Source organism: Panthera leo, chromosome A3 (genome assembly GCF_018350215.1).
Source record: "Panthera leo isolate Ple1 chromosome A3, P.leo_Ple1_pat1.1, whole genome shotgun sequence".
Taxonomy (NCBI): domain Eukaryota; kingdom Metazoa; phylum Chordata; class Mammalia; order Carnivora; family Felidae; genus Panthera; species Panthera leo.
In genome coordinates this window covers 29,763,307-29,780,543 of record NC_056681.1, presented here as the reverse complement: position 1 = coordinate 29,780,543, position 17,237 = coordinate 29,763,307, and the positions used below count along the sequence as shown (strand labels likewise).

The following is a 17,237-nucleotide window of genomic DNA, read 5'->3' as shown; positions in this document are numbered from 1 at the left end:
ATTTGGCATAGCCTAAAACAAACCTGGTCTTTTCACCTGTCTCCCAGGCTTGAGACCTCCGTGTTTTGACTCCCTCATTCCCTCATCCCTACAGCCTCTCAGATCCATCATGCCTCTCCATGCCCACTGCCTCAGCCAGTTCTTTGCATCCCGAAAACAGTGAAGGGGTACAGGATGAGATGCCCCAAAATGTGCCACTGTGGCACAAAGATTATTCCAAGTTAAAAGTAATGAAAACGCAATTGATGCAGGAAATGCTCTCTATCTCCCCACCCCACCCCCCCAACTGCCTAAATTTACATTGGAAAGGAGAGTCTGCAACAGGAAGAGAAGTATTAATTAACAGAGACCCCCCCCCCTTTATGAAGGCATTTATCTGCATAATAGAGCAACCTTGTTTTTTCCAAATATCTCTTTTCACCTTGCTAATGAGTTTTCTTCCCTTTGTATCCTCAGTCCCCTACCCCTTCTCCTCCTAGTGAGCCTCACATTGCCCCTTTGTCTTATTGGAGGCAGCAATTTCATTGTCTTGGAATGTCTTGTCTATGTGGATTCCCTGTACACATGCCTTTTAAATGTGATTTTTCTCGGGGCGCCTGGGTGGCTCAGCCAGTTGAACGTCCGACTTCGTCCCAGGTCACAATCTTGCGGTTTGTGAGTTTGAGCCCCGCATCAGGCTCTGTGCTTGGAGCCTGCTTCTGGTTCTGTGTCTCCCTATCTGTCTGCTCCTCCCCTGTTCACGCTCTGTCTCTGTCTCTCTTTATCTCTCAAAAACACTAAAAAAAATTTTTTTAATGTGGTTTTCTCCTCTTAATCTCTCATGTCAATTTGATTCTAAATCCTTCTAGGAGGACTGTAGGACAGAGGAAGTTCTTTCTCCCTGACAGTACAAAGAGTAGGGAGTGCCCCCAGCAGACCCACCTGTACCAGAGGCCTTGACCCACTGCTGACATCCCCAGTGAACAAATCACCTGTCTCCTTCCTCCAGGGACTCAGCAAGGGCAGATTCAGGGTGGTTCTTTACTGGTGAGGAAACTCCTGACAGAGCATCAGAAGTCAGAGGTCTGTCAGTGCCTGGATGAGTTATTTTGCTTAATGTTCTTGTCCTCTGATAATCCCCTTTTTTTTTAGACCCTCAAATTTGTCAGGGAATATCGAAAAATTCCCATGTTCTCTAAAAACCTTTGCTCAATGACGTTACCATAGCAGGAATGTTGCAGAGGCCAAAAGGCATTACTGTGCCCTGTGGTGGTGGGGGGATGGGGTCTGAAGTTTCCTGTTTAGGCAATTTGATGAGGCAATGTACGAGGGTCCTTGGAGTTCGTCTGAACATAGTGGGTTAGATTCAGGGAGTGAGTGGCCCTTCCTTTGTGTCATCTGTCTTCCTTCTTCATGATGTCATTGGGAATCCCCAGGGGAGCTCTCCCCAGGGAGCAAAGCTGAACTCCTGGTTGTGGAAAGCTTCAGCTACAGCCTCAGACAAGAAGCTCTTCGCCTGGGAGGTGTGTCCCTGTACCACACAAACAAATACCATGCAATATGGTCAGTGGAAGGACCCTGGGAGCACTGGGTGCTAGGGGAATCATCACTGAGGTTGGAGAGGTGTGGACAGTCACCCAGCAAACCGTTGGAGCCCATAAAGGGTTATTAAGCAGGGAATATTGTGAGTGGGTATTCGCTTTAGCTACACCTCACTCTAAAGCTGAAGGCCTAGGAGTATAAGAGCTTGTGGGGAGAGAGGAGATACATGAATACCTGTAATTCATGCAAAAGTTTGTGTATATGTAATCTTTAGTCGGAACTCTTGTTTGCAATGACAGAGATCCTCCTAGTCAACAACAAAACGGAAAAGAAATGTACTGATTTAACTGATAAGCGAAGGTATAAAGAGACAGTCAAGTTCATAGTTAGAAGAGAGCGAAAGGGGATTGCAGTAGTTCATTAAACGAACTATGCTTGAGTTCAACTATGTGAATTTTTACCTCCTAAAATTTAGTAAGGAATATAACGGGAAATCTCTTTGGAATCACACACCCTTCCGTTGTGAGGGAAATCCCGTTAAGCAAAGAAGGATGATTCTTGCTCTCAAAGGAGCTCGTGAGGTCCTGTCAATTCTACCTCTGAAATAGTTCTTCAGTCAGTCCCCTCCTCTCTACCCCCACTGCTACTGTCATGAACCCAGCCCTATTTTGTTCATACCTAGACCCGGGCGGCAGCAGCTGTCTCCCTGTTCTCCCTGCTGTCTTCCACCCCCTCCACAAATCTTAATGACATGCTTGGGCTCCAGGATTCTGAGAACCTGAGAACTAAATGAAAGCTGTAAAAATTATATCTGTTTGAGGCAGCGAGGAAGAGTTCTCTCTATTGGCTGTTGCTTTGCCCTTCCAGAAACTTTCTATGCATGTGCAAATTACACACAAAAATGTATGACGTTTTAATTTTTAGGTTTTAGAGGAAGTTTATGTATTTTATTAATCTCTACATCCAATGTGGGGCTCAAACCCATGACCCTGAGATCAATTGAGCCAGCCACATGCCCTGTGTATTTTTTAGTGTTTTGTTGTTGTTAGTTTTTGTTTTTGAGAGAGCGAGTGAGCAAGGAGGAGAGAGGCAAAGGGAGACAGAAGGAATCTCAAGCAGGCTTCCTGCTTGGTGTGGAGCCTGAAGTGGGGCGCCATTCCACGGACCCTGGGATCAAGACCTGAGCTGAACTCAAGAGTTGGATGCTCAACCAACTGAGCCATCCAGGCGCTGCCATAATTTTTAATTTTCAATAAAACTTTTTTATGGGAAATTTCAACTTATGCAAAAATGTCAAACTTAGCAAAATATGGAAAAAAGCCCCATTACCCAAATTTAACAATTTTAAACATTTGCTATTTTTATTTCACCTATCCTGGCCTGTTTGCTTGCTTAAAATTTAAAAATGTGAATTATGAAATTTCCAAAGTTACAGAAAATAATAAAATAGATGCTGAAGTTCCCAATATTCCAACATAACAGATATTAAACTTTTAACATGGTACCATCTTTTTTCAAATCTTACACTTCATACCATTGGTCCTTTGATCTTTGTGTTATTACACACACAAAAACTTCATATTACTGTTACAGCAAATTCCCAGCAGTTGCTATTTGCTTGTTAAAAAATCTTGAAGAGTGCCTGGTTGGCTCAATTGGTTAAACATCTGACTCTTGGTTTTGGGTCAGGACATGACTTCACAGTTTGTGGGATCAAGCCCCATGTGGGGCTCTGCACTGTCAGCTTGGTATTCTCTCTCTCCTCTCTCTGCCCCTTTGCCCACTCTTGCACGCTCTCCCAAAATAAATAAACATTAAAAAAAATTCTTGAGTTCACATCCTGTCCCCTGTTTTTTTTTTTTCAAACAACTTTATTGAAGTATAATTTTTTTCCTAGTTTTTAAGTAATTCTTTTTTTTTTTTTAATTTTTAATTTTATTTTAGAGAGGGAGGGAGAGAGCACAAGCAGGGGAGAGGGACAGATGGAGAGAGAGAATTTTAAACAGGCTTCACTCTCAGCACAGACCCCAATAAGGGGCTTGATCCCACAACTCTGGGATCATGCATGATCTGAGCCAAAATCAAGAGTCAGGTGCTCAACCAACTGAACCACCCAGGCGGCCCTTTAAATAATTCTTAAGAATTAATTGGAAATTTAAATCTCCTCTGGGTATTTAAATTTTGAGTGCTCGCTATGGAAAACTGGGTCACTAATTTTCATATTAGTCTAATAAAGCTAATTTAAAATAATAAACCTAATGTTAAAATAGGTATAAAACTGCAGGTCTGGATACCAAAGTATATCACTAAATAGGAGATTTAGTCTCCTCCCCTCTCCCCTTTTAATGAAATTATATGTCACAGATATAGGCAAATCTCTGCCCTTAATCCTATCCATGGCTTTCCCTCAAAGGTAACCTCTATCCTGAAGTTGGTGTATATCATTCCTAAGCATCTTATTGTACTTTTTCCACATATGTATGTTTTCATAAACACTGTGTGGTATTGCTCAGTGCTTTTAAAACATATATAAATGTTGTCGCACTGCACAAAACCGTTTGCAATAATTTCCACCTAAAGGAATGGGTATTTTTATGCTTCCCACATTCCTTAGGGTAAAATAATGAGATGAAGTGTGCGGCCTGGGCGGAGCCCCGAGTGGTGGGCGGGGTCTAGAGGGGGGATAGGAGGGGCCATGTGGACGTTGGGCGGGGCCCGGGAGATCCGGGCCTCAGGGTGGAAGAGCTTGTTCCGCCTGAAAGCTTTCGTCATGGTGGGCCCCGTGGTATACTTGGTGGCAGCGGCTCTGCTTGTCGGCCTTATCTTTTTCCTGACTCGCAGCAGGGGCCGGGCAACAGCAGGTAAGAGATACCGCCGCTCCAGGACCGGTGGGGCCGCGTTCTCTGGCCTGAGCCTTTGTAGGCCATCGCACCGCGGCTTCTGCGCATGCGCTGGCCTTGCTTGCCTGGACCGACGAGTTGCTCCGCGCCGGATGGCGCTCGTCGCGCTTCAGGCCAGCTGCACGCATGCGCATTCCTGCGCGTCGGGGAGCGGGCGCAGACGTAGCGTTCTAACCCTACTCGCCGCCTGGATGGCAGCGCTCTACACCTCTCTCCTAACCTCAGAGACAGCTTCTCTCAATTCCTCTTCTCGCCTTCCGACACTCCAGACCCAGAGGGCCAGGCCCTGGCGGACACACTCCCGTCCCTCATTGGGGCACCCAACGGAGAGGCCGCAGGGGTTTCCCGTCCCACCCAGGCCGGCTCCAGAGTGGATGCCAAGAAGGGGGCACTTGAGTGTTTTGTGCTTACCTACGAGCTGTAACTACCTGAGCCTCTGTCCTTCCCCTTCAAAGAGAGCACCTTCCCTGTTCTGTACCCCGACCAGGAGGCCATGTCATCTGCCAGGGTACAGTTCAGATACTCCTATCATTCTCTTCCTCTCGTCATTTCCCATTTCCTGTCGTTATGTGGATTTGTATATATATGGTCTCTTCCCCTCCCTGGGCCCACAAGTTACTTCAGAGCACCTACACGCTCCAAGGGCAGGAGAGAGAAAGCTGAGGTAAAGCAGATAGCCAAGAAGTCTTCCTGGAAGGAAACACACAGCCCCCGGGAGCAGGTGTGCTCCTGGTTGGCATGCCTTATAAAACTATGGCAGGTGGTGTTGAGGCAAGCAATAGATGCAGTCCTGCAGTGGGCATTCACATGAAGTCTGGAGAGGTCAGGGTGAGCTTCCTGGAGGAGGTAGGGCTTCATCTCTGTCTTGCAGGGTGGCAGTATCCTGACAGACCAGATGGAAAGGTATTGACAAAGGCAAGAGGGAACGGATGATCTTGCTGCATAGGACCAAGGTGTGGGTCTGGGTTATAAAGGCCTTAATATCTGAGAAAATTGGGGCTTTGTGCTTTGGGCAGCAGGAGCCTGGAGAACGTTAAGTGGAGGGTGAGACATCCGGGGTTCTCCCCTGCTATCAAGTGGATTGGGTTGCTAGACAGTGTTGTGGTTCCTCTCTTCCCTACAGCTGGCCAGGAGTCGTTGCACAATGAGGAGCAGCCTGTAGTAGCAGGCTCAGTGGCCCAGCCTCAGCCCCTGGACCTCGAGGAGCAGAGAGCAGGGGGCAGGCCCCGGCGCCGGAGGGACCTGGGCAGCCGCCTGCAGGCCCAGCGTCGAGCTCAGCGTATTGCCTGGGCAGAGGTGGATGAGAATGAGGAGGAGGCCATCATCCCAGGTGAGAGGGGCCCAGGCTGGAGGGGAAAGGGGCTGTTTAAGGGCATAAGGGCACCTCCAAAGCTGGATGGAAGAGTGGAGTGTGAAGCTAGAGTATGGGAGACATGTCTGGGAGCCACAAGATAAAGTTGGAGTAGGGAATACTTGAGACCCATCCTTTGGTCCCAGAAACCAGCAGTTCTGGACCCTGACCCCTATTCTATTAGGCCAGCCCCCTCTTCCTTTATCTTGGTTTTCAGTGTCTAAGCAAGAGGGCAGAGGTCTTCAGATTGACCCAGAAAGTTCCTTAGTCTACTTCTCATATCCCAGCGCCTTAGTGGTTTCGGCACACTCATTTTCTGAGAGCCTCACTCTAGGGCCAGAGTGCCTAGCCAAGAGCTTCTGTAGTTCCTGAAGTGAGATCACCTGTGTTTGAGGTTGAAGAAATTTGTTGACAGAAGCGTCCATATCCCTGAGAGACCAATAGAGCCCCTGGGATTGTGGGAAAAAATACCTCTTCTCCAGTGCTGAAACCTGGTGTGAGCCTGAGGAAGAGGCATTTGGGGCTTTTGCCCTTGTACTTCTGGGAATTAGCCCCTTTTTACTCAAAAAAGACTCACTCTGTGGTACCATCCCCCTTGTCTCAGACTTGGGATCAGACGTTCCTGCTGCCCCAGCATCAACAGTTAACCTTTAGCTAGCCTTAATTTTAGGTAGTCTTGGGGTTGGAGCTATCTTTTTTGGCCAGGCGTTGAGCCCAGAACCCTCAGCCGTTCCTGACCACAGTGAGGACAATTTCAGATATGAGGTGGGGTTGCATTTCCCCATGGGGCCATCCTTCCCTGGAGGGATACATTTCCCCATGGGGCCATCCTTCCCTGGAGGTTTGGCTCAGAAACAAACCAGAGAACTCTGCAAGCCCAGATATGCCTGACTGTGATTTTCAGACACTCCGATATTGGAATCCAACACCTCCCTTTTTGTGGCTATGCAGCATCTAAAGTTATCATCTGTTCCTTTGCCCCATCATTTTCTCACCCTTACCCCACCTTATCTGCTATCCTCAACACACACACACTCTACACACACTTTTTGGCATACACGCACTCAGAGTGTGAATTTCTACGTTCATGACAGATGTCTTTGGAGGGCAGAACTGGGCTAGTGACATTTACAGGTGGGAGGAAGGGGATCCCATCCCCCCTCCCCCCACAATGTGGAGAAGAACAAGGAGTAGGATGGACTCATCCTCATTGGTCCTCTCCAGGAGCTGAAATGTCTTTCTTTGACTGTTCTCAGCCCAAGAGGAAGAAGGTATCGAGAAGCCAGTGGAAAGTCACCTGTCAGGGAAAATTGGAGCCAAGAAACTACGGAAGTTAGAGGAAAAACAGGCGCGAAAAGCCCAGCGTGAGGCAAGCAGGAGGGATGGGGTGCAGCTCTGGGAAATGGGAAAGGGTCCTGCCTTTCTTGTCCCCCATGTCAGAACCTTACCTTGGGCTCTTTGCATGCTGCTTGCCTGGCTCTGTCTCCTGCAGCTTGGGTCTATGGTCCAGCCCAGTCATTACCTTCCCTGGCCTGTTTGTGAGGTGGGCAAACTCTAGTTGGGAGTGGGAATATGCCCCCTACAAAGGCCTCTCTCCAGGCAGAGGAGGCTGAACGTGAGGAGCGGAAACGCCTTGAGTCCCAGCGTGAGGCAGAATGGAAGAAAGAGGAGGAGCGCCTTCGCCTGGAGGAGGAACAAAAGGTGAGGCAAACCCCCCCCGCCCCCCCAACTTCTGAGCCCTGACCAGGCAGCCTTGCTTCCTGTGCAGCTCCCCACACCTAACCTAGAAGATGGGCCATGGACTGGGTTCAGGAGCGGGCCTGGTTTATTTGGCCCTGAACTCTAAACACAACCTATATAAAGCTGCTGCTGAAAAGCAGAGCTTGAGATGGGGATTTTTTTTTTTTAATGTTTATTTATTTTTGACAGAGAGAGAGAGAGAGACAGAGCATGGGTCGGGGAGGGGAAGAGAGAGAGGGAGACACAGAATCTTAGTATTTGTGCTGCCGAAGTGAGCACGGGAGACACAGAATCTGAAACAGGCTCCAGGCTCTGAGCTGTCAGCACAGAGCCCAATGCGGGGCTCAAACTCACAGACAGCGAGATCATGACCTGAACCAAAGTTGGACGCTCAACCGACTGAGCCACCCAGGTGCCCCTGAGATGGGGATTTTTGTTCATTTGGCTTATTGAGCATACCGTTTAAAGGAAAGTGAGCATTTAAAGAAAATTGAGATGGCTAGAGTGGCTGGAACAAGGTAAGCAAGAAGGAGAGGGGTCAGAGAGGGGGTGGGGTCTGGACCCTAAGGGCCTTGAAATTGTTAGAGGTCATTGTAAGAGTTGGTGGATCCTGCCTGATCCAGGTCCTGTTTAGGGCCTGCCATGGAGAAGATAGATGCCCAGAGAATGGGGACTTCTGCAGTAAAGGTGGTTAATGAGCATTTGTTTGCCAGTGGCTCCCTTTCTGAGAACGAGTGCTTGAGAAAAGGAACATCACAAAGCTGTGGTGTGTATATAGAGTGAGAGCGAGGGCTTCCCAGCTGGGGGAAGCTGGCCCTTGGCCTCTGACTGGTCCTATTGTCCAGGGACCCTGGATGGCAGAAAGCCTGGCTGTGGGTGCCATAGCAGATGGGCCAGACCACGGCAGAGAGGAGGCATTAGTGGAAAGGATTTTTTTACCTTTTTGAATATTGATATTGTGTAATGGACCCTAAATGATCTTTAGGAAAGGATTCTCCTTTCCTGCACCTAGTTTCCCGTTATTAGCATCTTATCTTAATGTGGTATATTTCTCACAATCAGTACTGACACATTGTTTGTTGATGTTTATTTTTGAGAGAGAGCAAGAGAGCGCATGCGAGTAGGGGAGAGGCAAGGAAAGAGGGGAACAGAAGATCCAAAGTGGGCTCTGCGCTGACAGCAGAGAGCTTGATTTGGGACTTGAACTCATGAACCGTGAGATCATGACCTGAGCCAAAGTTGGATGCTTAACCAGCTGAGCCACCCAGGCGCCCCAGTATACGTTGTTTTAACTAAACCCCATACATTATTCAGATTTCATTAATTTTCCTCCAGTTTCCTTTTCCTTGTCCTTTTCCTTTTCCTTTTCCTTTTCCTTTTCCTTTTCCAGGGTTGCATCCAGGATACCACATTACATTTAGTTACCATGTCTCCTTAGGCTTCTCTGGGTTGTGACATTTTCTCAGGTTTTCCTTGCTTTTGATGACGTTGATAGTTTTGAGGAATATCAGGCAAATATTATAGAACATTCCTCAGTTTGCGTTCAGCTGATGGGTTTTTTTCTCATAATTGGACTGGGCTTATGGGTTTCTGGGAGGAAGGTCACAGGTGAAGTGCCGTTCTCATTGTATCAAAGATACATGTTGTCAGCTTGTCTTTACTGATGTTAACCTTGATTGCTTGGCTCAGGTTGTATTTGCCAGATTTCTGCACTGGAATGTTAACTCTTTCCTTGCTGTACTTCTTTGGAAACAAGTCGCTGTGCACAGCCCACACTTAAGGGGTGGGTAGAGTTATTCTCCACCTCTTTCAGGGGAGAGTATCTACACAAAGTATTGGGAATTTTTTTGTTCCAGAGCTATACTTTTTCTTTTTTATTTATATAATTGTTTGTTTATATCTACACAGACTAGAGGATATTTATTTTGTATGTTGTGTTAGAGTCCAATACTGTCTTATCTTATTATATAGACCATTGGGAGCTCTCACGATTGGCTCCCATGTACCTTTGACGTAACTTCATTGTTTGGTTTCCTGAGTACTTTCTTTCTGGCACCACAAGATGCACCAGGTTCATTTTCTATGTTCTTTGCCCCAACTTTAGCTATGTGTTTTAAAAAGATCTTCTTGAGAGCTGTGGAAAATAGGATGACTTGGGGGGAGGCTATGGCACTAGGTGGTGGTGGTGATTGAGCAACACGGATGGACTGAGAAGTTTTCCGGAAGTTGAAGGCAGAAGTGGTAGATAGGACTTTATTTCTGACCAGGTGGCCAGATGGCTGTGTGACTCACTGAGCCAGGGACCCAGGAGGAGGACCGGACGTGTGGGGAGTAGATCACAGGGTCTTTCTGGGACATATGCAATTTGAAGTGCCTGTGAGATGGCCCAGTGGATGTGTCACGTGGGAGGAAAGATCTGGGCAGGGGTACAACTGTGGCAGTCACTGGCGAGGAGATGGTTGTTGATGCTGTGGGCATGGCAAGGTGACCCGAGGAAGGGGGGGGGCGGGGAACAGGGCTGAGCAAGGAGGAGGTGGGGAGAATGGCCCAAGGAGCAGGAGGAAGTCCTGGAGAGGGTAGGGTCTGCAAGCCAAGCAAGGGAAGAGGAAATGGTCAGCTCTCCCGGCACCACTAAGAGGCTGTGAGGCTGATGGTTGTCCCTTGGATTTGGTGGGATGGAGGGCAGGGGTGGGACTGTAGCACTTGTTTTGGTGGAGAAGTCAGACTGGAGTAGGCAGGAGGGGTGAAAGGGTGATGAGGAAATGGAGCCTGGGCGTTTGTCCACAAAGTTCAGACATGACAGGAAGAGAAGGAGGGGGGGTGATTGCAAGGTACTGTGGGGTGGGGTCACGGGAGGATTTTCAAGGAGAGGGGGCTGAGCAGCATGTGTCTGGGAGGTAATGAAACTGGTGAGAAGAGGGGCCTCTGCCTGCAGCTCAGCTTGAGGTTGAGAGAGCAGAGTCTTGAAGGAACTGAGAGAGGGCTGGACTGTGTGCCCTGGTGCGCTGTGGGGGCAGCAGAGCCCAGAATAGGGATGGGGTGGGCACCTGCCCCACAGTACCTGACTCTTGTCCACAGGAGGAGGAAGAGAGAAAGGCCCGGGAGGAGCAGGCCCAGCGGGAACATGAGGAGTACCTGAAACTGAAGGAGGCCTTCGTGGTGGAGGAGGAAGGTGTGGGTGAGACCATGACTGAGGAACAGGTGGGTCCACACTGCCCCTGGGAAGCCCCTCCCCATGCCCACCAAGCCCACCACCCCATCCCAGATGCCCCATTGCTCCTCGCCTGCCACCCTTGTCAGGCAGTGAGAAGTGGGTGGGCATCAGGCCCAGCAGCCTCTAGCAGCCAGAGGCCTCGTCCTCAGGAGAGGTGGTGCCTCCCACCCCTCGCTCTGGGAGGCTCTGCTCACACAGGCTGGTGGGTAGGCGTAGACCCCTGTGGCCCCTGCAGGGGAGACATTCACCCTGATTTCTCTGCCCCTCTAGTCCCACAGCTTCCTGACAGAGTTCATCAACTACATAAAGGTAAGAAGCCACCGGACAGAGCCTGGGTGTCTGCCCCCTGCCTCACGCGTGTGTGTCACGTGTGAGTCGTGTGTGTGTGTGTGTGTGTGTGTGTGTGTGTGTGTGTGTGTGTGTGTGAGATGTGTGCTCTCTCGGCCTGGAGGGAGCAGACTGGAGTCAGGGTACGGGCAGCTTATTCGTGCTTGTGCAGGCATGGGTGGGGGACCGGAGAGTCTGAGCTGCCCGCTCCTGGCAGACCTCGCTCTCCTCTGACAGTGGAGAGGGACCCGGTCTGTGTGGGAGGCCTGAGCCTTCAATCACTTCCTCACAGTCAGGGTTTGACAGTCTCCCTGCTCCTCAGACCCCACGCTCAGTGAGTCACTGTGTTTTCAGGTTTCTTCACATGTGTTTTCTGTCAGTTCTGTCACACTGAGCCTCCACTGAGTTGAAACAAGTATCTCTTGCCATGTGTTCCTGACCGGGAACTTGGGTCTTCAGGGAAACAGGATGATGTTTCCTTTGGAATCGAGGGCGGGGCGGCACGTGTGCCCCACTCTGTCTGTAGCCGCACCGGGTACTGCTCCGGGTTGCATAAGCACGTCCTGCTCTGCTTTGCTGCTAAGCAACTTCTCTCCCACGAAGGATGCGACAAGGGGAGAGGTTTTCAAGTGCAGCTCACAGGTGCAGAGGCGGCTGAGGGAAGGGGTACAGAGGGAGTGGGGGCGGCAGTGGGGGTGCTACTAGGGGGTGCCAAGGAGCCAGGCCTTGCATAATCCTCCCCCCCACCTCTTCCAAAGGGAACAGGGTTCAGACTCCTCCCAGCGGTGAGGAGCCGTGCTCACAGCCTGGGGGCCGGGTGTTACTGGGAGGGAGAGAGCGCCGTTCCCCTCTGATACAGCCCATTCTCTGCCGGTTCTCCACGCTGGCACCTTCGAGGGCCAGCAGGACCTCTCTCACACTTTCCTGCTGCTGTTTGGAACCTGCCGTCCCCACCTACCCAGCGGACAGCAACATGGTCTTGAGTCTCCTTCAGGAAAGCTTTGATCGCTAGCGTTAGCTCCCCCTCTCCTCTGCAGAGACCTGAGTAAGGGCCCGCCCCCCCTGCGGCAGTTGCAGCGCTTGCTTGCAGAGGCCATTTTCCGGGGGTTCTCCAGACTCCTCTGGACCCTGGAGGTCTTTCCGGCCCGTGCCAGTTGATCCTCCCAGCGCTGTTGTCGGCAGGGAGGAGGACTTCTGGAATACAGCCCACCTGCCTTCCTCCAGGCTCCTCCAGGTTGTCAGTCCCCTCTCTTTCCTGACCAGGGCTGAGTGGGTTGGTTTGTTTTTCTAAACATACTCTTGACCCCAGCAGCCCCTTGGGCCGGGTCTTAAGAGGGTGACTCCATGTTCACACTCGGAGCTATCACTGAGAACCCCGCGCCTGCTCCCTGCTTTGTAGGTAGAGGTCAGCTGGCCAGGTCACTTTGTGCTCGCCACCCCCTGGCCCAACTGCCGCTCACTTGCCTCCCCGCCTGAACGTTCAGTTTGGCATTTTGAACAGTCACATGCTATCTGCAGCTGAGGAGGTGTCACCGTGTCACTCCTCCCCCAGCTGATTCGCTATGGAAGATTCCTGGAAACGCAAAAGACCGCCTTCTCTCGAGTCACATGCTATGCTGTCTGGAGAGGAGGCAGGCGCAGATGCATGTGTAGGACCCAGAGGTAGAGCCTCGGCAGCACCTGCACTTCCCCCTCCCCCCACCCCGGGAACTAAACTTTCTACTGAGGGTGAGAGGGAAGCACACACAGCATGGTAGTGCATGGAAAGCACTGAGCAAATTTAGCCATAGTTATTTTAAGGGTGAGCATAGTGCCTCAGCAGTGTGAAGGGGATGGTGAAAAGTGTGGCATGTCATGGTCGCAGGGATCTCTAGGCCAGGGGCAGTGAACAAAGGTGAGACAAGCCGAGCTGTACTGCTTCTGCCAAGACCCTGGCTCATCCGGGCTTCTCATCTGCTTTCACCTGTCTACCCGGCCAGCCTTGAGCTCAGGCAGGGGATGTGTCTTTTGCACCTCTGCACCCTCCTTCCCACATACATACACCTCAGCTCCTTGGCCTTGTGTTCAGCATACACAGGTCCTAGGGAGTTTTTTAGTCAGCTTCTGGCAATTGTCAGCCCCTGGCTTCATCTCTGTGGTGCTTCCCTTTTTGGCCTGTACATGATGTTGAAATGATATGGCCGGATGCAGAGGAGAAGGTAGCAGCGGCACTCAGCTCTTCATGTGTGTCTGTCCCAGGGTAGTCCCCAGGCCAGGAGGTGGCTCATGGGGCAGGTGGTGGTTTGGGCAGATCCCTCCCTGCAAGCAGGGGCACAAGAGAGTTTATGAGTGCGTGTGTGCCTGTGTACAGGCAACTGGGAGAGCGTGTGAGTAGTGTGTGAGCGGAACAAGGCTGTCCCATGGGAGCATGTAGCCTGCTTAGCCAGCCACCAGGGCAGAGCAGGTGGGCATGCCAACCTCAGAGGGCTTCTATGCCGAGCAGCTTTGCCCAAGGTCCCCCTCTCTCTCCTCTCCCCTCTTTGCAGCAGTCCAAGGTCGTGCTCTTGGAAGACCTGGCTTCCCAGGTGGGCCTACGGACTCAGGTAAGCCCTTGAAGGTGGGTGGCCTGCTACGTGAAATGTGGCCACGGGGCCCGTATGGCTGTCAGAGGGGGCCCGCCTGAAAGATGGGGTATTGATGTCCCCAAGCAAGAGTAGACTGTAGGAATCTTTGGCACCCCAGGAATCCTGTGTTTCTACTCGATGGAGGAAAAAGAAAAAAGCCCAAACCCCATCACTCCAGCAGCCCCTGTAACTGAGGCAGCCCAAACCCAGTTACCTTGATAACTGTCTTGCAAACAGGCTATGCCAGCCTTCGTGGCCAGACATCCCCACCTCTCCTCTCCTGCCTTGAAGTGAGCCTCTCTCAGGGGTCTTACAGGGCCCCAAGACCAGAGTCCTGTCTCCCCTAGGCCCCTCCAAAGGAGAAGCACAGAGTCACGTGGGGGCGGCCATGAGAAGGAGGGGAGGAGAGTCGGCTGTGGTCGGAGGGCGATTGTGACTGTCTTCTGAGGATGGCAGTGCCCGTCTCTGCTCTGAGACTTGTTCTTCTCGTAGGACACCATAAACCGCATCCAAGACCTGCTGGCTGAGGGGGCTCTGACAGGTGAGGGGATGAGAACCATTTGCCATAGACCCTGACCTGGGAGGGGGGTGGGTGTCTAGCCACAGAGGGCCTGGCAGGGACTTGTTCCAGAGGCCAGATGACTCCCCACTCCCAGCCCTGGATGGGGAAGTGGTGTGCATGCAGGAAGGGCGCAGAGCAGAGGGATATGCCCAGGCCTGGGAGTGGCTCAGGGTGACAGGGACAGCCTGATTTGACTCACCTAGCCACGATTGGATGCAGCCAGGGGAGGCCAGGCAGGCAGGCAAGCCTGGAGGGCTCTGAGCCAGAAAGGGGTGGCTGGGTAGGCATTCTTATGCAGTGGTGGGGAGGGGGGCTTAGAGGGCTGGGCTCAGCCCCACAACCCTCCTGTCTCCACAGGTGTGATTGACGACAGGGGCAAGTTCATCTACATAACCCCCGAGGAACTGACTGCTGTGGCTAACTTCATCCGACAGCGGGGCCGGGTGTCCATCACCGAACTTGCGCAGGCCAGCAACTCCCTCATCGCCTGGGGCCAGGAGCCCCCTGTCCAGGCCCCAGCTTGACCTAGCCCTTCCCTTTTGGACTGGGAGCTGGTACAGCCTACCTGGCCATACATCTTGGTCCCTCCCCACCATCCTGGGGGAAAGATGGAATGTGGCCAGGCAGTTATAGATTAAAGACCTGTGAGCACTGCTGAGCTTGGTGTGGCTTGGTATGACAGAAGGCCTGGCCTGAGATTCCAGATGAGCAAGTGAAGCCTAGTCCTCAAATTATATCCAGGGTGGGTGGGGGTGGGAGGAGCCCTGTGGTGAAAGTCCCATTCTTATGCATTCATTCATTTAAAAAGAATATTGAGCATTTATTGTGTTCCTTTGTACCCTACATAGATGAGTTCTTTCTCTCCCTGCCTCAGAGCAACCTTCCCAGAGCAAAAGTGAGCAACCTTAGGGCCACATCTCCCCTAACTGGGGAGGGAGGTCTCACTGTTGCTTACATGGATGGATTCAGGAGCCCTATAGAGTGCTGAGAGCCCTTAAGGAGAAGAGTGAAGTGCCAAGGATAGAATCCTAAGGGACATCGGCCTTTAAGAGGGAGGGAAGGGCAGTCAGGGAGGGAGAGAGGCTGGGCAGGTGGAAGGAAGCGGGGAACCTACTTGAGCTGGAAGGAATTGTACAGTGGAGAGATGTGCTTCCTACAGTCCATCGCATGAATTTAGCTCTGCATCCTCAACAAAGTTTAAATGGTGTGGGCGATTCCACCCACCGGTGGATGTAAGGACCATATGCTCAGGAGTGGGTGTGAGATGGGAGATGTGTGTCTCCTGTAGGGTCAGTCACTCTAGTTCCTGTAGGCTGTTCATGGCGTGTGCATCCTGCTGTGCTGAGGGTGAGGCATGTATTTAAAGGTGTATTTTTTATGCAACATTGCCCCTAAACATAAACCACCTACTTCCTCTCGTGCCTGGTAGAGGAGGCAGCTTTCTGTTCTCACCCTGAAGGAAACCGTGTGGATGATTATGCGGAGACAGGACATTAGGCTTTAGGGTGGAGCCTTCCTGAGTGTTGTCAAGGATGATTTTGACTCATTTGGTGCCGTAAGTATTAACTATAGTACCTAAATTCCAAGTGAGGTCTGACTCTGCTGCTTCCGTCAGCAGCAGGCACTTGGGAGTCACCTGGAGCTAGGAAGGGCCACGTGCACTGCCTGGGAGCCCGTAATCCAGTAGGAGAGAGAAGGAACAGATATAGGCACCGTTAGTGTCAGAACGAAACATAAAATTACAAAGGGAAAAGGGGGCTTACAGTCTGAGTGATGGATGGTTCTGGGCCCTGGTTGCCCATTGGAAGCACCTGGGGAGTTGTGAACAGTCTCATGCCAGATTGCATTCTGGACTAGGGGAATCAGAATAAGACCCCACCAGAAAGGGCTTCTTACAGAGCAAGGTCTCTTCCGTCCTTTCCCTCACTTGTCCTTAGCCACTTCTATCCAGGTGGCAGGATGACTAGGAGTCTTAGCACCTGCATTCCACCCTCAGGACACAGTCCACAGGCCAAGAGTGAGGAAAAGGAAATTCCCTTTCTCACATCCTGGAAGCTTTCGAAAACCCTTTATGTCCCACTTAGTGTGGAGGAAAAAACCTGTGACCCCTTGTGCATTATTTAGTGATCAACCTACTAATCTAATAAATTTATCAAATGGACAGTTCTTGAAATAGTGATTAACATGTTTCTAAATATGTATAAAGCGCTTTCACAATTAGTACATGAAAACTTTCAGGTTTAACCACTTGTAATTTCTCAAGCATTTAAACAATTATTACTTAAATACTTCTAAGCATTTAAATCCCCCAAATTTAATACATGAAATTATTTTAAATGCTTTTACATCTTAAAAAGTAGACCTGGTGTTAAAACAATGACATTACTGATCTATGTGTGTGATACTGAAACTGATTATAAACATTTCAATATCATGATTTACATTTGCTTATTCACTGGCTCTGCTTTTATTTCTTTTGCTTCCTGAGGGTAGTTTTCACTTCTCCTGGAGCCCCAGCATGATTATCTCAGATGGCTGAGGATGCATATATATGAAGGATGGTGATTCAGAAGCAGGGACCCAGGACTTCACTGTGACCCTGAGTCCTTTAGTTGTGTGGCCCCTTTTTCATCATTAGGTCCCCCCTCCACATCAGAAACACTTGACTGTTGTTTCCAGCTCATCAGGTAAATTCTGATTTTGGAGTTCCCAAGTTACAAAACGCTCATTATGCTTGTTCTGGGTGCCTTATCTTTATAGCCCAGTTTGACAGGCCTGTTTTGATGCCACTTGCTCCCAGTAGAGCCCAGTTCAGTTTTGTTCTATCACAACGTCTCTTTTTCATGGACCTTCAAGGCCTGTTATTTTTTTTTAATGCTTATTTATTTGAGAGAGACAGAGACTGTGAGTGGGGGAAGGGCAGAGAGAGAGGGAGACACAGAATCCAAAGCTGTCAGCACAGAGCCCAACATGGAGCTTGAGCCCACAAACTGTGAGATCATGACCCGAGCTGAAGTTG

General features: G+C 50.5%; 1 protein-coding gene across 1 annotated transcript; it reads left to right on the top strand.

The window, feature by feature from the left end:
• Positions 1-4,216: 4,216 nt before the first annotated feature.
• DDRGK1 (DDRGK domain containing 1) lies at positions 4,217-16,379 on the top strand. The gene is made up of 9 exons (XM_042931482.1): positions 4,217-4,382; positions 5,545-5,751; positions 7,029-7,141; positions 7,372-7,473; positions 10,591-10,713; positions 10,997-11,035; positions 13,579-13,635; positions 14,149-14,197; positions 14,576-16,379. Exons 1-9 carry the CDS (start codon positions 4,217-4,219, stop codon positions 14,740-14,742), a joined length of 1,023 nt encoding a protein of 340 aa, XP_042787416.1. The 3' UTR covers positions 14,743-16,379.
• Positions 16,380-17,237: the final 858 nt, after the last annotated feature.

Coding starts and splice junctions, on each gene's coding strand:
- DDRGK1 (XM_042931482.1), top strand. CDS start 4,217: ATGTGGACGTTGGGCGGGGCCCGGGAGATCCGGGCCTCAGGGTGGAAG. Junction 11,036..13,578: donor AGTTCATCAACTACATAAAG/GTAAGAAGCCAC, acceptor CCCTCTTTGCAG/CAGTCCAAGGTCGTGCTCTT. Junction 14,198..14,575: donor GGCTGAGGGGGCTCTGACAG/GTGAGGGGATGA, acceptor CTGTCTCCACAG/GTGTGATTGACGACAGGGGC.